This window comes from Etheostoma cragini, chromosome 24 (assembly GCF_013103735.1).
Source record: "Etheostoma cragini isolate CJK2018 chromosome 24, CSU_Ecrag_1.0, whole genome shotgun sequence".
Lineage (NCBI taxonomy): Eukaryota > Metazoa > Chordata > Actinopteri > Perciformes > Percidae > Etheostoma > Etheostoma cragini.
Window position 1 is genome coordinate 8,791,626 of NC_048430.1, and position 22,811 is coordinate 8,814,436.

The following is a 22,811-nucleotide window of genomic DNA, read 5'->3' on the forward strand; positions in this document are numbered from 1 at the left end:
ATGAAATAGACGAGAGTCCAGTAGGACCAGGCTAGTCAGACGCACAATCGCCACATGGATATGCCATTGCTATTAGGCGTTAAATAATTCAAATGCGCTAATTAGCACACATTTGACAAGGTGCTGGGGAATACAATAAACTAAATAACTAAAACCTTTCACGACACTTCCTCAGTTAGTGACAACCGGAGTGTTGTTTGGTTCATTTAATAGAAATCTACAGACAGAGGGTATAGTCCTCAAACACCATCACCAGTACACCAGCTGGGAATTATTTGGAAGGACGTTTTCCTTCCTTTGAAGTAAAAGAAGGCATGGAAGCAAAGTAGACAAAAATCTCAAAATTGACCACTGTACCACTGTACAAAATTGACCACTGTACTTTCTTGATTGGTAACTTCATAATTTGTATCATAGGCTCCTTATCTAATAATTATCCATTATTTGAGTTTTTGTATGCTGATAGATATTTTCATGACACAGACAACCTTTCCTTAAATGTAAAAGGAGGAACATGTATGACGCTAAAACTATGTCCTTATCACCATCAGTGTCTGTGTCTGGGAGTGTGTTTGTGTGTGTGTGTGTGTGTGCGTGGTAATTGTAATAATAATAGCAATACTAATACCGTATTGATCATTTCAAAACTGAGGTTACACAGTCAAAACTTTTCACATTGTCAGCTAAACAGAATTCTATGTGTCCCCTGATTTGACCCCTTTCTCCTCCTCCCCCCAAACTCTGTCACTTGTTGTCCCCAACATTACTCATCACCGGTTTCAACCCCCCTCCGGTTTCAACTCCTCCTATCAGGGCAGGTGAGACAGTCATGGGTATATAGGTAGGCAATGTGGACCAATCTGCCTTGCTCTGGGGAGGGTGGAAGACAGGAAACAACAGGGCTGAGAGAGAGGGTGTGTGTGTGAGAGAGGCGGAGGAAATTTAAAAAGACTAAATTGACAGTTGTCAGACTTGACCATGGGGCTGGGAGTAAGTATTGGAGCCTTGTCACATGTTTTGGACTACTTTCTCATAGAAGTTTGTTGGCCTCTTTATTCTAATGACAACCTAACCAACCTTTTTTATCAACCAATAGCAAAGTCAGCTGGTTTAGTCAGTTGTCCAGTTGTTTCCATTTCCATTTCAATCAGGAGAGACATGTTCGCAGGTTTATTGTAAAGCGCAACAAAAGGTACAAAGTCTTTGGCGACTGGAATCTTTGGTGTATCTACATATAGGGGAAGAGAACTATCAGACCCCCCCATTGGAATCTAGACACCGATGGAGCCCGAAGACCAGACCGAAGGAGGTTCCGGACCAGTCAGTTGGAGTGGAGGACTGGAAGTGGAAGGGGAGGTGGAGGGTTCCACTCTTTGCCTGCAACGACAGCTGATAGCAAAGGGAGAAACAGATTTTTTAAAGCAGCGTTGTGACTCTGTGATTGGCCCTGGCCATTTGTGTACGATTCTGATTGGTTTAGCAGGAAGTTGAACGGCTCCAACAGCTAATTCGATTTAGGGAGAGAGCATTGATTACCTGAAAGGATTTACACAGAGATACATTTCAGTCAGGAGAGACTGATTTGCAGATATGCAACAGTAATCCACTCATGACAAATGTATAGTTATTTGGATAACAGAATTGATTAAGGAGTGAATCAATTAAAAGTTAGGTCTTCCTGAAAGAATTCACGCTGAGCTACATGAGTTACTTAAACTGTCAACTGGTCAAAATGGCTTTGGACGGAGGCTCGTAGAGAGCATGTGGGCAACGGTATATGGTCGAGCAAGCTATAGAGTGACTGAAGAGAGGGAGCTGTGTTAGAACAAAGCCGGGAATCAGAGAAATTAAATGTTATTTCGCCGTTTTATTACCACTAGAAATGCAAGTGTCGCCATCATCTCACTGCCCGGTTATATTTTAAGGCGCTACAAACAATATTCAGCTACAAAAAAACAGCAAGTGAAAAGTTGGAAGTTAGAAACAAAGTGCAGAGAGTCGTTGCTATGGACGCGATACACCGTCTCTTCTAGTTGCATTGGTGCAAACTGGCAGTTTTAAGAATGTTGCAGACCGGCGCATTGCAAGTTGTTGCAAGTTTCAACCTAGCTTGTTGCAAATATTTGATCTGAACTGACTCACTGCATGAATGTATTATAAATACATGTTAGAAGCTTTGGGCTGAATTCCCAAATCTGAAAACACCCTACGCTGGCTCTGACTGGCTGGTACTTGATTGATTGATTGTTAGTTCAAATATTTAGTCAAAATGATTAAACTGAATTGCAGGGATTGCATTGCCACTTTGCATTTTGAACTGTCATTAAAATAAAGAAGCCAAAAAACGTCCATAGTATCTTAGTTTCGAAATCTGCTTTGCAAGTTTTAAGGAACTCTTCAACCTCTTCAATAAGAGATATTCACGAGAACCATTCACAATCCTTTTAACAAAGATTGACATGCATTTCATTGAGTAGCAAAGTTGACACTTCATGCTGCTCTTGCCATTTAAAAGATAAGCCTGAGAGCAAACTCGTCTCACATGCTCCGTCTTAATCAGAATCTTATTTTGGTTCTTCAATCCAGAGAGGGAAAGATGATTACAAACTGGCGGCAACCACGGACGGTGGGGACAAGAAGACGAAGAAAGCTCAAGCAAAGAAGGACATGGACGATTTGAAGAAAGAAGTTGACCTGGTGAGTACACAAACATCACAGTGTACACATAGCTACGCTTGAAGGAGATATATACGCAACACTGACCGCACAGACACACCTGGTCCTCCCTTTAGACCACAGACAGGTGTAATGCTGCTCCATCGTTCCCCCCCCCCTGTCCTCAGTCGCACACCAACCAACTCTTTCAGTCCTCCTGTTTTTTTTCCCACCTTTAACGTAACAAAAAAAAAGAAAAAAAGGGTAAACATGATATACAAAAAAGTATACATTCTTGTTATTATAACAACACTCCTACTCAAAAAGCAATATTATATCAAAACTTAAATTTCCATTCAATGTATTTACTAGAACTGTATAACTTTAATTTCATTTCATTTCTTACACAGGACAGTTAAAAGTAACATTAAGTTACAATATAAACGGGCCTGACTCAGTTTAAAACCTGGTTTCCAGCAGGTTCTTGTTCTGCAGAAAACATAGAACAAAGTTACAGCACATGAGGACAGAAACATTTGTACGGGACATTACCTTGGGCTTGAGCTAAAAACAACAATACAAAAAGTGCAAAAAGGACTAGGACCATACATGAATAATCAACGTGTGCAAGTGTAACTGTTGTGAAGGAACAGTTTGTGTATGTCTTTTTTAAATTAGTGTTCTGATGTAATAGGGAATGTCATTCCAAATATGGTGTATGTATGAAAAAAGGATTTGTGACCTTAGTCGTTTTTGACTGGAATCAATGCCTGTTAGACTGACCCGGTGAGGCGTACTGGTCTCGTGTTGTGTGTCGGGAGCAGTGCATCAAGTGTAGATGAAGTGCTATTTTGAATCTGAAAATAAAATGAAGACGTGGGTAAAGCGCTGAAACAATTCCAACACATCATGAATTACGGTTAGTCTTCAAAAGACATTTGAGGAATTTCAAAAAGCTAATATCGTTGCTTAAGCGACAAATTATCTCTTTACACATTGTTTTAGAACGTAATGTAATGATATGAAACACATGGGGATCAGTTATATGCAAATACATGCAGGTTAATTCAAGAAGATGTGTGAAAATGCCCTTACGGTGGTGATCCACATGACTTGAGGCTTCTGTCGCGCCGATTGAAGCTGGACGATGTCCATCTTTATGCAAATGAATCCGATGAACGGATTCTATCCAGTAGAAGTAGACAAAAATCTTTCAAACTGACCTCTGTCGATCTGAAATGAAGATAGATTCAGCAACTGTCCAACCTATTTCTCGCTTGAAATGTTTTCAGAAACACGTTTCGGTGAACTATTTTTCTAAAATATGACATCATATACCATCCGAGCCGCCAGAACAGTGGTTTAAAATTCTGGAGCGGCCAGACCCGCGTGATACGTTCGTCCAATCAGCTGCAAGTCAGGGGCGTGGAGCATCAACTATGGATGTATGACGTTGCGACACCACGGTTCAGTCGTCATTCTGATTAAAAACATTTAAAATAATCCACTTCTATTAAAATCTGTCTAAAAAATGAAAGACAGGCAGTGTTAATAGTTCTTAAAAGGACAGAACTACAGTCCAAATACCTCTATGGGTAATACAAATGGGTTTGGGGACTGAACTACTAAGACTCCAGGGAGTGACGTTGGGGGGGGGGGGGGGGGGGGGGGGGGGGGGGGGGGGGGTGCTGTCTGGTCCTTTCATTCTTTGATTCTGTTCCATTTCAGTCAGGACATGGACTCTTATCACACACACACAGGTCCAGTTAACTTTGTCACTTTCCTTTAATTGGCTCATACAGGCTCATATACACACACACTTGAGGTCTGCTTCACAGTAGGGGGGGCAGTAGCTCAGTCCGTTGGGAGTTGTGTTGGGAACCGGAGGGTCGCTGGATCAAGTCTGAATACGGGCCAAAGTATGGTGCTGGACTGGTAGCTGCAGAGGTGTTCACCCCCTGGGCATTGCCAAGGTGCTCTTGAGCAAGGCACTGAACCCCCAATTCCTCCGTGTGCCTTTCCATGGAGAAAGAAAAAAAAACATGTGCTGGGGGCAGACACTGACTTTATGCTGTGAGTTGTATTTGCGAGATATTGACTTTGACATGGAGAAGAAAAAAATGAAATTGATTAAAAATAAAAAAAACGTGCTCGAACAATCCCTTTTGCGAGATTTTGACTTTTTTCTGCGAGATCTCGAGATATAATTGCGAGATCTTGACTTTGACATGGAGAAGAACAAAAATTCAAAAAAATAAACAAATAAATAAAAATAAAAAACCATGTACTTGAACAATCTTTTTTGCGAGATGTTGGCTTTGTTCCGCGAGAGTTTTATATGCAAGATCTTGACTTTAACATGGAAGTAAAAAAATTGAAATCTAGCAAGCTATGGTACAGCTAGCTAGTAGCCTATCTAGCTATGGTACAGCTAGCTAGTAGCCTATCTAGCACGCTATGGTACAGCTAGCTAGTATCTAGCTAGCAATGGTATAGCTAGCTAGCTATGTGGCAAACTCATAAACTCGCCATTTCATTGCATAACATGTTCACGGTAAACGGCAAACATTGTGTTTTTAGTGTTCCTGATCGTTTACATGTGTATCAAAATAAACGATAAATGTATTTAGACAACCAAGGAGATGTAATCTGATGTAATCTAAGATAGATATAAGCATTCAGATCAATAATGCCTATAATAAAATAATTTTCCTCAAAAGTGAGCGGGAGATTTTACTCAGGATATTTACCATGAAGATCAATTACTACCAGCAATCCACAATGCTATAATACAACCATGGGTATTATGTGCAAACACCTCTCTCTCTCTCTCTCTCTCTCTCTCGTTCGATTTCTTACAGACTTTAAGGTCGAGGTTTATTGATGCTGAAATGAAGAATATGAGTTGCACATACTTTAAATAGAGTGAGCAGAAGCTTCTTATGGAAGTATGAAGTGAAACACATTATTTGTAAAAAAAGAAAAAGAAAAAAGACCTGACCCACTGAATGTTTTCCCATTTTTTTTTTTTTTTACATTTCAAACAACTGACTCCTGCTATTATTGTAAACTGTCATATATATATATTATTTAATTAGGTTTCTAAGGATTTGAAAAATTAACAGCTTTAGCTTTCTCTTTGCCTTAACAGTGAGCAGGAGGTTTAACCCACTAAATTTACCACGAAGATCTATTAATACCACTAAAATATATTATGCGCAAACACCTCTCTCTCTATCTTACTCTCTCTCTCTCTGTCTCTCTCTCTCTCTCTTTTCATTTTCGAAAAATAAATAAATTTCCTGAGTAACATGTTAACGTCCTCTGTTCGCCAACAAAGGCAAATGAAAAGTAACTCTTTGACTGGTTTTAGTTAAAGATATAATATGTAATATTTCTTTATTGCCTTTTAAACTGGGCCTACATCAAAGAGCCTAAAGCTTTAAATTCCCTTTTAGTGCATAGAATAATAAACCAATAAAATAATAATAAGTTACACATACACGTGGCACAGTGAATCCTTAAGATTAACTGTATTTGTGGATGCTACCTTAGTGACTACCATCCTCAGTGGGGATTTATACTCGCTAACAATACATTGGATTCAAGTTAAGACGTTTGAAAAATTTAAATTTAAAATTTTCAAAGATTAACAATAATTTGGAGGTCCCCCAGCCTCCCCCCAGTCTCTTGGGACCCCCTGTTGAAAATCCCTAGGCTAGACTGCTATCAATCTGACACTTGTGATTTGCATTGGATCAGAGTTCTGTCACTACGCTGCCTGATCTGCACAGGGGTCAGTTAATTGAAATAAAAAAATAAAAAAGTAAACATTCAACTGGTCAGGTTTGTTCTATTTTTTTTACAAATAATGTGTTTCATTTCACACTTACTTCTTACTTGTATGTGCAACTCGTATTTTCCATTTCAGCGTCTGAGATCAATCTCGACCGGACGGCCTGTAAGAAATCAAACGGGAATGCAAACGTGTATCTATCTATATAAATTACTTCAACCAGGCTATACGTAGTCGCACCCCCCCCCCCCCCCCCCCCCCCCGCCTGGCCTGGCTGTCATGAAACACACAAATTACACTAGGTCAAGTCTCACTTTTTCAGTTATCCTGATTTTCTAAATCCGGCTTTTGTGAAATAGACCCCTGGTCCTCACCTTAGACCACGGACAGGTGGAATGCTGCTCCCCAGGTCCATCGTTCCCCCCCGTCCTCCGTTTCACACCGTCCAACTCTTTCTGTCCAGCTCTTTCCCCTCCTCCTGCTCGCCTGTGGTCAGATGATATTTCTGCCTGGTCCCTCCTCCCGACCGCACCATAGGCCGGCTCTGGCAAGCCTCCACCTCTCATAGGTTTGAACCATGTACATTAAACAAGTTTAGAAAATAAAAGAAGAAAAAAAAGGGTCACATGCTACCTCTAATCCTGCCAAATGCCTGCATGTCCTCCCTTACATGGAGAAGGTCAAAAGCCCTGAGCTGTCCTCCAGGCTCAAGATTTTCTACTTCTACTACTGCGTCTAGTTCAGGTGCAGGCAGTAATCGGGCAGTATAAACATGACATTAAAACCATCAAAGATTAAAAACGAATCACAAAAAGACATGCATAAAACCACGGCAAGTTTAAAAACACACTTTCATCCTCACACACGGAAGTGAAGGTGGGTTTTCTGTATAGAACAGTAACCCAATTTCTACAGCGTCAATTGTAGCCTTTTCTCAGTCTGTATCTGTAGAAGAAGAAGAAGAAGAAGAAGAAGACATGAACTTTGTTTATGCTTCAAGGGGAAAATCACCCTTACATATAAACCACTGTACTAAAATGTACAATGGTTGCATTTTATAGGCAGAAATACATTTATTAAAGGTGTTTTTTGAAGTTTTATTAGTAACTTAAGTGATTTCTCTGTTCTTAAAACCATCCAAAACTGTTCGTCTAAAAACTACCCTCAAAACGGTTTGTTGAAGACAAAGGGACGTTCAACTTCCGTGGCGTTGTGTCCTTCACAAGGTGAGCTCACACGGAGGCCGATTCAGGTCTCATGGTCTTCTCGGAGCACTAAGCAGACTCCAGTGAACATGTGCAGGCGTCCTGCTAAGGATTTGATCATATTTTAATACTCGTTTTCTGTCAATTTGCTCTAAATTGGTCTTTGATTTTCACAAGGTCATCAAGTAAAGCTACAGACATGCTGCGAGCCACAGAGCGCTGCAGGTTAATGGGCAATAGAATTCCCCCATTAATGATTATTGTTCTTGGAACGTCTCAACAAAGTCCTGCCGCCTGCATGCCTAAGGACATATCAATGCCATAGCAACCATAACTAGGCCGTAAGACTTGTTACATAATCTGTAATTGCAGTTATTTTATTTTTGTGTTTAACGGCAATCCGTTGTGAACATTAGCTAAGGTCCTACAGTAGATATGCCCAATTGCAATTGTAAAAGTGATTATTACTGTTTTGTCTTTGATTGGTGAGGATAATTGTACTATTGTCAATTTTATGTTCAATTAAGCAAAAAAATTCATTGTTTTATTATAATAATTAGGCGTGGATTTCTTCATAACATTACATTACCTTATCTGTCATACGTAACAGGGATATATACACATAAATATGGATATATATATATATATATATATATATATATATATATATATATATATATATATATATATATATATATATATATATGGACCGGCATGTATCCATAATCCAGATGACTGTTTTGCCTTGTCATCTTCATGTCCCCTGTGTTCCTCTGGAGGACATCATGGGACATTTTTTAATCCTCAAAGGAGATGATAATATCTGGGGTTAAAAAATGACAGGGATTTTAGCTCAATCTCAATCTCTCTCTCCCTCTCTTTCTCCCTCTTTCTCTCTCCATAGGATGATCACAAATTAACCTTGGATGAACTTCAGAGAAAATATGGAACTGACCTAACCAGAGTAAGTAACCATGCATGTGGGTGTGTTGTTTTTGTGTGTGTGTGTGTGTTATTTGTGTGTGTGTGTGTGTGTGTGTGCCAATGTGTGTGCCACAGAAGAAGAGGCCTGGGAAGATCTACTCTTCACACACACAATTTCCACCATTTTAATGTACATATTAAAGACAAGTACTGTAAATACAAAGTAGTGAAAAAATAGAACGTTGACCACGTTGAAGAACGCACCGTTCACAGAAGAGAAACTTGAGTGTCTTGTTTACCTCTCTCACACTGGCTTCCCCCTATTTATAATAAAATCCCTTGTTATGCGTTCTAATTACACTGACTCAATGAGCTTACGGACATTGTGCTTCCTGTAGATGTGGTTTCTTGGGTTTTTGTTTCCCTCCTACTTTAATCCAACACCTCCTAAAGTAATAGCAGTGAATCTGTTAATCAAATAAAAACTTTTAAACAGGAAACATATGACTCTGTCATAGTTTTGCCCTCCAGTAAAAGAGGAGAAAGCTGTAAAACCCGTACTCACAGGTTTACTATGATATTACCTAGTTTACACTGTACACCTAGCTCATTCTTTCCGTCAATCTGCCAGTCTGTCTGTACGTCTGTCTGTAATTTTATGTCTCTTTTTAGGGTCTTTCCAACAGCAGAGCAAAGGAGATCCTGCTCCGAGATGGCCCCAACGCCCTCACGCCTCCTCCCACAACGCCAGAATGGGTCAAGTTCTGTAAACAGGTAAAACTCACTTCTTCTGAGTTGGAATTCCAGTTTGGGACTGGGCAACATTTTCATGCAAAACAAAAACCTATTTTACAAGATTAGAAAAGCAAATTCACATTGATTAGACAAAGAGGGAAAAAAACAGTAAAGTTAGAATCTACATCCTCGATGTTACATTTCCGGGATTCGTCCTGTGCTACAGGAAATTACGCGAGATGAATGTATTTTCGCCTATGTCCGTTTCCTTCCACTTTTATTGTGTTGAAATTTGGATTTCTGAAGACTATGGTTGTCTGCTCTTCAGATCTCTGCAGGGTAAATTAAGACAGCTAGCTAGACTGTCCAATGTGATTTTAACAACAACTTCCTTCCTGAGGCTATTTTTGCAGAGGCTCCGTGCGGAGCTTAGCCCCGCCCATGATGATTGTGATTGGTTTAAAGAAATGCTACTAAACCAGAGCACGTTATTCTTCCATCCCGGAATGCTGTGTGGACTAGCCAGACCCTCCCTCGCAGCGCCGTGGAGGAAGGTCTGGCAAAGCGAGACTAGTAAAGTTCTGACGCTTAAATTATGTTTTATCTGTTTTCCAGCTGTTTGGGGGTTTCTCAATGCTGCTGTGGGCTGGTGCTTTCCTCTGTTTCTTCGCTTTCACTGTCCAGTCTATAACACAAAGTGAAATGGTCAATGACAACGTAAGGAGGTCTATGTATACGTTTGTGCTGATACTGATTAAATAATTAAAACCCCCAAATAAGAACTGACTAACTTTCTTTTATCTCTTGCTGTAGTTGTACCTGGGTATTGTGCTTACATTTGTGGTCGTCATCAGTGCATGCTTTTCCTACTACCAAGACGCCAAGAGCTCCAGGATCATGGACTCCTTTAAGAACATGGTCCCACAGGTGATTTTCTTGTGACTTTTCAACCTAAATGTTTGTCAAAACCTTTTAAAGGTACACTGTGTAGTTTTTTAAGTATTTTTATTAGCTAAAATCAATGTCTTCATTGGTGTCAAATTACTTCTGCCAAAGATGTGACTCATCCTTGTAAGCGGAGACTTTCTTATCTGTCATTACGTTGGATGGCCGAGTCCAAGGATGCGTCCATGTTGTTCTGCCATTTTGAAAAACTTTAATCACTGAGAGGGACATACAGTACCAGCCTACTTTACTAGCTAATCGACTACACGTTGTCATTGTTCCGGCAAATTTGAAAGTCTGCACTCTACTTTAGTTCACAATGGAGGATCATATTTTGGCCGAGCCACAGGAGAAGGAACCCTTGTCGCCAAAGAAAGCAAAAAAGGGAATTATAGCTTCTAGGTACATAGCGGCTACCATAGCTGCCACACGCCTATGAAAAAGTGAGGCACTAGAAAGCACTTTTTGTTTGAATGCAAAAAAAAATTTCACTGCTAGATAGGAGAAATTCCTACACAGTGTAGATTTAAAACAGAAACTAGCATCAATGAAATGTAGTTGCAATTATTTTCAAAAATTTGCACACATGTTTTTTTATCATATTTAGGACAGTGAATAGTGACAGAATATCAACAAGGAGCCACATGCTTCATCAGCATTAACACCCTGATGACTCGCTTTTCCATTTATCATATGGTTTCTTGCTACTGGGAATAAAACAAGCATAATTCTGCCCTAAAATCCATATATTTCACATTGATTGTCATAGCAAGCCCTGGTCATCCGTGAAGGCGAGAAGAAGATGATCAACGCTGAGGAGGTGGTGGTTGGCGATTTGGTGGAGGTGAAAGGTGGAGACAAGATCCCCGCTGATTTTAGACTCATCTCTGCTCATGGCTGCAAGGTCTGTACCTTAGGACTTGTTATAAATGTTTAACATCTAACGGGAAAAGATTTCAATTTTATTTATATAGCGCCAAATCACAACTACAGTTATCTCATTGCGCTTTTGGGGTTATCAGTCATCATTTTACTTAATCTTAATCACTTTCCGGAAATTAATCTCAGTCTAGTAGAGGCTAGTTCCTTGGTTTAAGTTTTATTCTGACCCAAATGTGGAATAGTCTATTTTCCTACTTTTGTCCGAGACCAACAATAGCAGTCATTTTTTTGGCCTTGTAGACATTGTGTCATTTTCACGTCTCTGGATATCTTTTATCTATCTCTTTTATTCTTGCTTCACTTTTCACTCCTTCAGGTGGACAACTCCTCTCTGACTGGTGAATCAGAGGCTCAGAGTCGCGGTCCCGAGTTGTCCAGCGGCAACCCTTTGGAAACCAAGAACCTTGCTTTCTACTCCACCAACTGTGTTGAAGGTAGAGAACTAACAAAAAAGAAGACAACACAGAAGTTGTGAAGACTATTCATTTATATAAAAGTTAATCCATATCAGAAGAAAATTTAACTTAAAAACGTTTAATAAATTACAAAGGTTAGAAAGGTTTGGGTGAATTTATGGAGACGATGGAAGAATATGCACTACTTTTTTTACGTAATTGTTATCACTCAAGGAATCTCTTGCTCTGCCCAGGTACTGCCAGAGGGGTTGTCATCAACACCGGAAACAGAACCGTCATGGGTCGTATTGCCTGCCTGGTTTCCAGTCTGGAGGTCGGCCAAACTCCCATTGCCATAGAGATCGACCACTTCATCAACATCATTACTGCCGTGGCGTGCACCCTGGGTGCTGCCTTCTGTATCCTCTCAATGTTCCTCGGATACACGTGGCTGGAGGCCGTCATCTTCCTCATCAGTATCATTGTTGCCAATGTGCCCGAAGGTCTCCTGCCTACTGTCACTGTAAGGGGTTTCAGCATTTCTGCCCGAGTCTCATTCTCTTATGTTTTGATTCAAAGACATATACAACACAAAATAAACATATCACTATTAAAAACTTGCTTTCTGTCTCTAGGTTTGTCTGACCCTGACTGCCAAGCGTATGGCGAAGAAGAACTGCCTGGTGAAGAACTTGGAAGCTGTCGAGACCTTGGGCTCCACCTCCACCATCTGCTCCGACAAGACTGGCACCCTGACCCAGAACAGGATGACGGTAGCCCACATGTGGTTTGAAAACCAGATTTATGAGGCAGACACCACAGAGAACCAGAGTGGAGCCTCTTTTGACAAGAGCTCTACCACCTGGACTGCCCTGGCCAGAGTCGCTGGGCTCTGCAACCGTGCCGTCTTCTTGGCAGAGCAGTCCAACGTTCCCATTCTGCAGGTGAAAAGCTCATTGCATGTAATTTAATATGTAATATTTGATCACCAGGGGACCTTTTTGTTTGACTGTTAGTCTCGATGGCTGTCACAGGTCTTTTGTAATCATCAGGAAAAGGAAACAGTTTAAGAAACATTTAAAAATACCTTAAAGTTACTTTAAGATGGTCCTAATTCATCTTATTAATCCACCTCCTCTTTTCTGCTACACAGTTGTAGTTTATAAACCATTGGAGAACTAGACATTTTATAAATACACTACAGTACTGTGCAAAAGTCCAAGGCAAGTGTGGAGCCAATGCTGTAAACTAAGAATGCTTTCAAAAATATAAATAATGATTGTTTATTTTTTATCAATTTACAAAATGTGAGCAAACAAAAGCTAAATCTAAATCACATCAATTGTGGTGTTACTACCTTCAAACCAGCACCAATTCTTATGCGTACACTTGCAAAAAGTCGGGCAACGTTGAGGATCGTAGATGCAGTGGTCGGCAAAGGAAACTAAGTGCAGCAGATGAAAAACAAATCAAGCTTATTTGCCTTTGAAATGTCCATCAGTGACATCAGCTAAGAATTTGCAGAAACCAGTAGGACCCAGGTACACCATCTACTGTCTAGAGAAGTCAGGTCAGAAATGGTCTTCATTGAAGGGTTGCAGCGAAAAAGCCAGACCTCCGACATGGAAACAAGACCAAGTGGCTCAACTCATGCATGAAAACATAGGAACTGAGGTGCAGAAACCTGGCATCAGGTGCTCTGGACTGATGAGTCAAAATTTGAAATATTTGGCTGTAGCAGAAGGCAATTTGTTCACCCAAGGGCTGGAGAGCTCTACAATAATTATTGTCTGCAGGCAACATTGAGCCGTGGAGGTCCCTTGCGAGTTTGGGGCTGCAAATGGAGTTGGAGATTTGGTCAGGATTAATGGTGTCCTCAATGCTGAGAAATACAGGCAGATACTTATCCATTATGCAATACCATCAGGGAGGTGCATGAATGATCCCAAATGTATTCTGCGGCAGGACAATGATCCCAAACACAAATACACTTTAAGAACTATCTTCAATGTGAAAAAGAACAAGAAGTCCTGGAAGTGATGGCATGGACCCCACAGAGCCCTGATCCCAACATCATGAAGTGTGTCTGTGATTACATGAAGAGACAGAAGGATTTGAGGAAGCCTACACCCACAGAAGATCTGTGGTTAGTTCTCCAAGATGTTTGGAACAACCTACCAGCCGAGGTCCTTCAAAACTGTGTGCAGGTGTACCTAGACGAATTGATGCTGTGTTGAAGGATAAAGGTGGTCACACCAAGTATTGATTTGAATTAGATGCCTGTATGAAACATTTTTGTATCTGTGTTATATCAGTTTTGATGTACAGTATATTGTAAATAATGTATGACCAATATTTTACACAGTTTTAGTCAAAATCCAACTTTGTCCTTTGCTTAAATCCTCAGAGAGATGTAGCCGGTGACGCCTCAGAATCTGCCTTGCTGAAGTGTATTGAGCTGTGCTGTGGATCCGTTCGCGGCATGAGAGACAAATACCCCAATATTGCTGAGATCCCCTTCAACTCCATCAACAAATACCAGGTTAACACTCCACGGAGATTCCCGTAACTTTCACATTTTTTCAACATGTATTTCAAAAAGGTTCAACCTGTTTATGAGAGGCAAAGTCATGCAGATTTCAATTGTAAAAAAGCCTTGCAAGCATAGCATTGTAAGACAATTCTTGCAGTGGTATTGGAGGGCAATATTGATTTACACCCTCTAGTGGTTGGGCTATTTCTCCAATGACCACTTTTTTATAAATGAGTACTAGCAATGCTTTAGATTTAAACTGGGATTGAGACAAGTATTTAATATACTGTCGTTCCATTGTCCAAAAGCTCTCCATCCACAAGAATTCAACTCCCGGAGAGACCAAGCACCTGCTGGTGATGAAAGGTGCCCCTGAGAGGATTTTGGACCGCTGCTCCACCATCATGATACAGGGCAAGGAGCAGCCTCTGGACGAAGAGCTGAAAGATGCTTTCGAGAATGCCTACGTTGAGCTGGGAGGACTTGGAGAGAGAGTTCTGGGTACAGCGTAGCTCCAATCTACAGTTACATTCTTATGTCTTTAACTAGTCTGTCATGGAAGAGACATTTATGACTTCATGACAAGCATTTGTTTCCCGTCTTACTAAGGTTTCTGCCATTTAAACCTGCCTGATGACCAGTTCCCAGAGGGCTATAAATTCAACACTGATGAGATGAACTTTCCTACTGAAAACCTGTGTTTCATTGGCCTCATGTCCATGATCGACCCTCCTCGTGCTGCTGTGCCTGATGCTGTCAGCAAATGCCGGAGCGCTGGAATTAAGGTTTGTTACTGTAGTCTTTTCAGGTGTACAGTAGAGTTGGGTCAGTTCAGTAGCATCACAACGATGCAAAACCGGTTGGCATTTGTCACTCTGACAAATGCTGGCAAATTAAAAAGTAGCCTACCGTAGCAAACCGTGATGACGCCATCACAGTGCTAAATCTAACTTGCATCAAAAGCAGTGTTGGACAGTAGCGGTACTAGTTGAACTACTTCTAAATAGCAACGCACTGCAGGGAGTAGCATGGCACAGCAGGGCATAGCTGTACATAGCAGGATGTAGCAGGACACAGCAGGGCACCAGCCAATGTTGCAGGGTGTAGTGCAGCGGGACCACGGCAACAGCTGCAACCAAAATCTTGGTTATCCTAATCCAAGGAAACATGCTGGCCGAAAAGAAAACATAAGAACATTTCCTTCCTTGTGTCAAAGGAAGAAAGTCTAGAAGTCTAGAACTATAACAGCATAATTAAGAGTGACTGGCTAAGGAGAGGAGCCTGGTCTGGCTAAAAATCTCCCCAACCTGATTAGGCTGTACTGCCCTGCCTCCCTCTACTTTTATTATATCATTGATTATCTGGTAAATTAATGGCACTTCACTGATAGAACTACTAGAAAGTTAATGGTTTTTTTGGGGTGAAGAATAAGAATAAGAATAATAGTCTCAGGCAATGTAAGTCACAAAGAAAACTAAACCGCACCGCTGATATGGCAACATTTCATATTTAAGCCAATAAGAGAAATGTTAGGTTTTTGGCTAGATATCAAACCATTTTGAAAAACTTTACACAGGCCCAAATCTAGAGTACATAACATACTGTATATTTACTATTTGACCAAATCCCCAATCACGTTCTGTGTTAATACTTGACTTAATTCATCCTTAGGTTATCATGGTCACAGGTGACCATCCCATCACAGCCAAGGCGATCGCTAAAGGTGTGGGTATCATCTCTGAAGGCAACGAGACAGTTGAAGACATTGCTGCCCGCTTGAGTATACCAGTCTCAGAGGTCGACCCCAGGTTAGTGCACTTAGCAAAAATTGAAGTGAGGTCAACAAACAGAGAAATGTCTCTTTTTAGGTAAAACCGATGTTATATCGCAGAATATACCAATAACATCTTATCATGACATACTGTAAGTATCATGATAATATCGTATCGTCGGGCGTCCCACACCCACTTATAATAGAGTAAAACTAAATCAGAATTGACTAACTACATCTACTCAGCCAAAAATGGTTTTGGAATTCATTCACAGCAGATAAATACTGTACAATTAGAGCGTCTCTGAGCTGGTGACTTAACTTTTTCAAATCATAGTCAAGCTGCAGAATTACTGTCTCAAAACACATGCAGTGCATTCAGATAATACTGTCATTCTGGGCAGAATATTCTTGTTGGTTTATCCCTTAGCATTCCCCTTTTTTCAAGAGGGGTAGGTGTGGGAAACAGAGGATGTTTCTGGCGAGAGCAGGTCAACAGCAGATTCCACATAGAAGTGGTATATATCATTTCAACGCTGGGAACCCAAGGATAATTCTGACCTGAAACTCAGCCTTGTGTTGTTTTCTAGTCATAAATGAGAAAAAATAATAATACGTTTAATCCATTTAAGGGGTGTCTGATTTCTAAAAGAATTTCCTGTTTCCCCATGATTTTCTTGTTGCATTGATTGCCCTAATTACAGTATATCCCATTCTAATTCCCCCCCCCCCCCCCCATTAACAGGATATGTGATTAACGGTTGTCCTAATGCTGCTTTGATTTCCTCTCCAGGGATGCCAAGGCCTGCGTTATCCACGGCAGTGAGCTGAAAGACATGAGCCCCGAGATGCTTGACGATGTCCTGAAACACCACACTGAAATCGTCTTCGCCAGAACCTCCCCTCAGCAGAAACTTATCATTGTGGAAGGTTGCCAGAGACAGGTCAGCGTCCCAGAGATTAAAAGCTTCCAGAAATTTACTTGAATTTTGCTGCGGACATCCTAACACTGCTCTCTTCTCTCTGCAGGGAGCCATTGTGGCTGTGACAGGTGATGGTGTGAACGACTCTCCAGCTCTGAAGAAGGCCGACATTGGTGTCGCCATGGGGATTGCTGGATCTGACGTCTCCAAGCAGGCCGCTGACATGATCCTGCTCGACGACAACTTTGCCTCCATTGTTACCGGAGTGGAAGAAGGTAAGACTTTCACCAAGGCTTAGACCTGCCGAGATGTTGAATACAGACCGCAAAAAACATAAATGCAGGCGCTTGATTTTCCTTGTAATATTAATTTCTAAAATACTCTCTCAGGCCGTCTGATCTTTGACAACTTGAAGAAGTCCATCACCTACACTCTGTCGAGTAAAATACCTGAGATGACACCTTTCCTCTTCTTCGTCATTGCCGACATCCCTCTGGCCCTGGGAACCGTCACCATCCTCTGTATTGACCTGGGAACTGACTTGGTGAGTTTTTTCATTCAGGGCGGATCACATTATCTTATTTCTTAACAGTTTTTTTTATCATGTGTGTGACAAAGATTTATTTATTTGATCAGGACGATGCGCATTAATCAACATTTCTGTAAATGTGCCAACTCTAAACCAAACAGGAAGGTCGTCATTGTAAATAGAAAGTTCAAAATTTGTGTGATTTTGGCCATTTCCACATGTCGTACTTTAACAAACTCCTTCTAGAGATTTTATACGATCAACTTCAAATTTGGTCTCTGTCATCTAGACCTTAATGACAAAAACTAATTAAAAGCAAAACCTTTTGTCCAACGATGTTGGCATGGCATACCAACCATTTTAGCAATTATTGTTTGACTTGTTGTAAAGTTGTTGTAACTTCAATGTACACTGCTTGCAGCTTTGATTGAATTCTGTTTTTCTCTTATTTGTTGTCTCCCAGGTCCCTGCCATCTCCTTGGCCTATGAAGGACCTGAGAGTGACATAATGCAGAGAAAGCCCAGAAACCCTGAAGTTGACAAACTGGTGAATCAAAGACTCATTAGCGTGTCCTATGGACAGATTGGTAAGCACACCTAATGCCTAATGGTACCTAATGATTTTAGGTGTTGGAATAAAAATAATAAGGACCCGAGCGCCGACACCAGCTAAGCCCCTATTGACACTGATGGGATTATTCCTACTTTCTTTCTTTCTTTCTTTCTTCTTCAAATTAATCACCTTTTTGAGGGGCTTAACATACTCATAATTGGCTGTTGCATCAAGTCTGGTGAAAAAGTTCTTATTTTAAGGATTTTGGAAATAGACGTGCAAAAATGGCTCGCTATCCCCCCCTACAAAGTAAAAAAATGTAGCCCCTGCATTACGTGTAATATAAACTAACGGAACTTGGTACACATATGTAGCATATCCTAAACCCAACAGGAAGTCCGCAATTTTGAATTGAAAGTTGAAAATTAGTGTGATTTTGACCATTTCCACGTCGTACGTTAACAAACTCCTCCTAGAGATTTAATCTGATCGACTTCAAATTTGGTCTGTACCATCTTATATCTCATCAGAGATGGAAAGTTATGAAAAGAAAAAACTTTTCGTCATAGGGCATTGCAGTGGCAGTGCGGCCATTTTGTGCGTTTCGCCATCAAAATAGTAAAAGGGTGTAACTTGTGTGTACATCATCCAATTGGCTCGAAACCGTTCAGGATTCAGAGTCCAACCCTGATGACATATAAACTCCCACAAGTGGCAACAGGAAGTAGGCTTAAAGTCAAGGTGTTATACTTTAACAAACTCTTCCTAAAGATTTCATCCATTGGACTTCAAGTTTGGTCTGTACCATCTCAACACATTAAAGATAAAAAATTATTAAAATACAACTTTTGTCAAATGGTGTGGACGTGGTGTGGCGGCCATTTTGAGTATTTAGCGATAAATGAGAATATAGCTCTATCTACAGTGTACATATGCTTACAATTTCCCATAGGACAAACAGTATACAGGCCAAAATTTAGTTTTGATCATAGCACCCCCCGCTGGCAACAGGAAATCAGCCTTAAATAATCATTACATCATTCAATTTACATGAAACTTACAATGTGTGGTCTATATGTGATACTGCGCTGGCCTTTATACTTCAACCACGCCCACGTACTAAGGCCATGCCCCTTTCATGGCTTTTGAACCGTTTAAGGTAGAGTCTTGTGTGAGGCATCATCAACTCAGCAGAGAGTTCCTTTTTGATTGATGATAATGATTTGGCCTGCCCCCTACGATTTAGCCACGCCCCCTTTCACAGCTAATGAACTGTATGATGTAGAGTCTTGTGTGAGGCATAATTAAACTTAACAGGGAGTTCCTTTTTCATTGGTGATGAGAGGAGCAAGGGCCTATCCAGCCATGCTTGCAGCTTTAACTATTTGTTGCTTTTCTTAAATGTTGAACCATTTCCCAAAGACCCATCAAAGTAAAACTGCTCTTCTTCTCTGTTAGGTGTGCAGCAGGCCATAGCTGGCTTCTTCACAAACTTTGTGATCCTGGCTGAAAATGGTTTCCGCCCCTTGGACTTGCTGGGGATCAGAGGGTTTTGGGAAGACAAAAGTATAAACGACCTCGAAGACAGCTATGGACAGCAGTGGGTCAGTAACATCCATGCTAAATGAATGGTATAGTTCATTCACATTTCTAATGTAAAGAACAGAGTAGGAAAATTAGCTAATTTGTTTTTAACGTTGTATTCTCCAGACTTATGAGCGCAGAAAGATCCTAGAGTTCACGTGTCAAACAGCTTACTTCGTCAGTATTGTAATCATCCAAGTGGCCGTTCTAATCATCTGTAAGACCAGGACGATCTCCATCATGCAACAAGGAATGAAGTATGTATGAAGACATAGTAAGCCTAAAGTACAGATAGTGATTTCCAAACATATTTGAGATTCAAGCGGGGTGCTTTTGTAGTCTGACTTTGTCTTGAATATTTTATACTTTTTTTAGACAACAACATCATGCATCGTTAGTGTTAATAACATGCCAAAACATCTGAGAGAAATAATTAAGTTAATGTATGTTAATACATGTTAATAAAGTAAGTTAACACATAATTATAATCATAGTTTCAAGAGTTCTCATCATAACATTAAGTAAAGTGTAGAATGGTGTCATGTTAAAAAAAAGAGAAAAGGAACACATATTAGTTGAGTTGTTCTAACAGTGTTGCCTTTTTGTTTCCACAGGTCCAACCGTGTCCTCATCTTTGGTCTGTTTGAGGAGGTAGCTCTGGCTGCCTTCCTGTCATATTGCCCGGGCACAGACGTTGCCCTCAGAATGTATCCTCTCAAGTGAGTAAAACACAACCTTATATACACAAACTATTCTTTGTAATTCACAAATTACACAGACTTTACTCAAAATAGAACTAAAATGGTCCAATTTGCCATAAATGTTTGTTTTTCTTTTAATGTAGGCAGGCAAATTTATGAGCACGATATGCATTCCCTTTATCCTTATTAAAGAAGAAATCCATGAAATCCTTTTTTTCTTTTAATTTACTGACATTTAATGCACTTAGGTCTCCTTTCCAATCTGTGCAGCCAGTTTGAAAAACATTGTTTTCATTGTATTCCAAGATGGTAAAGTTTAAGTCTGTGCTGTTTTAGCTTTATTATCTTGTTAGAAAAGGTAGACATTAGCTAGTGTTGTCGATTGTTTTGACTTTAGAGGCAGAATGAAACTGCAAAGCTACTTTAATAATGAGGTTATTTTCCCAAAAGAGACCAATAGATAGCAGTAAAAGCATTTTTGGCTCACTTTAAATTCAGATATGACATTGAAAGGAAATTATTACTAAAGAAAGTTCAAGATTTGCAGAAATTTGCAGCATTTACAGCACATGTTAATTAAATCAAACAACATTTGGCTAAATAAAGAAATTGACAATGTTGTGATTATTTTCCTTCCCTTTTTAGACACTCAAAAGCAGACGACAAGTTAAAGAAACATATAGACACAATTTCAAATCTCCATTTAATGGTGTATGTGCTTAACCTCTGCGTTTCGTACCTCAGGCCATCTTGGTGGTTCTGTGCCCTCCCTTACACGCTCCTCGTCTTCCTGTTCGACGAAGCCAGACGATATTGCATCAGACGGTACCCAGGCGGTAAGACCTGTACTCACTCTTCTTTTTCCCTTCCGAGGTAGTTATAGCTTTAGTTTTACACGTGTTGCTTTGTTCTCTGAATTTGGAGGTGCATGTAGGAGGTGAAGAGGACATGAATTTAAGGTTGGCCAAATGAGAAATCAAATTCATAAAAAAAAATTTCATGCCATATAAAATGCCATTTTTTGTGTCCAAAGAAAAACAAGTGGTTCCAAATTCTGTGGCTTTGATTGAATGGTCAGTTAGTGTTACAATAACACTAGGAATTTGACTTTAATGCTGATATGACAGTTAGTGTATTATTTAAAATAATCATGAAAAGCAATCTACACAAAAAAACTTCATTGTTTTGCACCAAACTTCATTGACATTTTGTACAGTTTTTGAGAAATCCTGACCTGACATGATGTAATGGCATTTAAGATATACAGTATAATGTGTAATACAGAGAGCAAATGCAGTGGTGTATTAGTTAATTATGCATTGCAAGGTTGGTGAATGTAAACTAACGGAACTTGGTACACATATGTAGCATACCCTAAACCCAACAGGAAGTCCGCAATTTTGAATTGAAAGTTGAAAATTAGTGTGATTTTGACCATTTCCACGTCGTACGTTAACAAACTCCTCCTAGAGATTTAATCTGATCGACTTCAAATTTGGTCTGTACCATCTTATATCTAACAATGTGTGTTTAGCATGAGCTGTGGAAATGCACCTGTGTCTAAATGTGTCTGTGGATGTCCCTGTTATTCCTGCCACAACTGCGTCTCCACACAGACCAGTGAACTGTGGCAGATGGTAATGCCCAGTGGGATTTCAACCCTCAACCCTGCCATTGTCAATGTCTCGTTCCACCCCCAGCGCTGAGCAGAACCTGCATTCAGGGCTGGCTCTGGTGTGTGTGCATCTGAGCCCCACAGCACAGATCAGTGAACATCCTAATGCCCATCCATGCTGAATATCGTGCTACAATCAGGCAGAAAAAAAAGAAGTTAAACTGATTGTTAGGAAACAAAGATGGTTTCACTGTGTACGTGATCTAATGCAATTGTTGAACCTGGGCTGAAAATCACTTTTACAGATTCACTCAAAAGTGGAAACCATGATTCCAGTCACATAACTGTTGGCATAATTTACAGTGTTTTAGGCCTAAAACTACATCGCAGCGAGGCCTGGTAAAAGATGCTAAATAACAGCATTTACACCGTGGACTCACACTGATCTTTTAGTCATATGTGTGGCCTTAAGTATGATATCATCATCTCATGAGTAACTGTCATACAGAAAGTCCTCAGCCTCCATGTCCCTGCAGGACACATCTCTTCATAGCATCATAAAGAAAGTCTCGGCTCTAGATGTTCAGGGCGTGTCCTGCTCAAGCTCCACAATCCGGTCTTGTTCCTTTGAATCACTGTCAGCCAACATGAGTGATGATATCATCCTGCAGCCTGGGTGTTAAAAATAAAGGTCACATCAAGTCATCCCTTCTTTTGATTTGTCTGTGGAAGACAGAAAGAAGACTTTAGACCCTAAATATGAGGCAAAACATCCAAAAAGCTCTGTCCCTAATTCTATTCTCCTTTGGTTTCCAGGTTGGGTGGAAAAGGAGACATTGTACTAAGACAGCAAGACACAAGTTATTTATTACCATGTTACCTCACTGTCTGAGATGTTAGTCAAACCCCAAAGCACAAAGCATGGATTAATTAAAAACTACATGTATTTATTGAATGTTCCGATCTATATGTCATTCACAATAAAACATTTTCCGTAACATTGTA

General features: G+C 40.3%; 1 protein-coding gene across 1 annotated transcript; it reads left to right on the forward strand.

Annotated features, from left to right (window-relative positions):
* The first annotated feature begins 821 nt into the window (after positions 1-821).
* On the forward strand, positions 822-22,811 carry LOC117939434 (sodium/potassium-transporting ATPase subunit alpha-1-like). Its single transcript, XM_034864777.1, has 23 exons — positions 822-990; positions 2,587-2,697; positions 8,561-8,620; positions 9,253-9,354; positions 9,931-10,032; positions 10,129-10,242; positions 11,030-11,164; positions 11,519-11,636; positions 11,852-12,120; positions 12,233-12,541; positions 14,005-14,139; positions 14,439-14,631; positions 14,740-14,915; positions 15,802-15,938; positions 16,695-16,845; positions 16,931-17,099; positions 17,214-17,368; positions 17,817-17,940; positions 19,365-19,510; positions 19,617-19,747; positions 20,105-20,209; positions 20,936-21,027; positions 22,623-22,811. Exons 1-23 carry the CDS (start codon positions 979-981, stop codon positions 22,649-22,651), a joined length of 3,075 nt encoding a protein of 1,024 aa, XP_034720668.1. The 5' UTR covers positions 822-978; the 3' UTR covers positions 22,652-22,811.

Coding starts and splice junctions, on each gene's coding strand:
- LOC117939434 (XM_034864777.1), top strand. Junction 11,637..11,851: donor CTCCACCAACTGTGTTGAAG/GTAGAGAACTAA, acceptor TGCTCTGCCCAG/GTACTGCCAGAGGGGTTGTC. Junction 20,210..20,935: donor CTCAGAATGTATCCTCTCAA/GTGAGTAAAACA, acceptor TTCGTACCTCAG/GCCATCTTGGTGGTTCTGTG.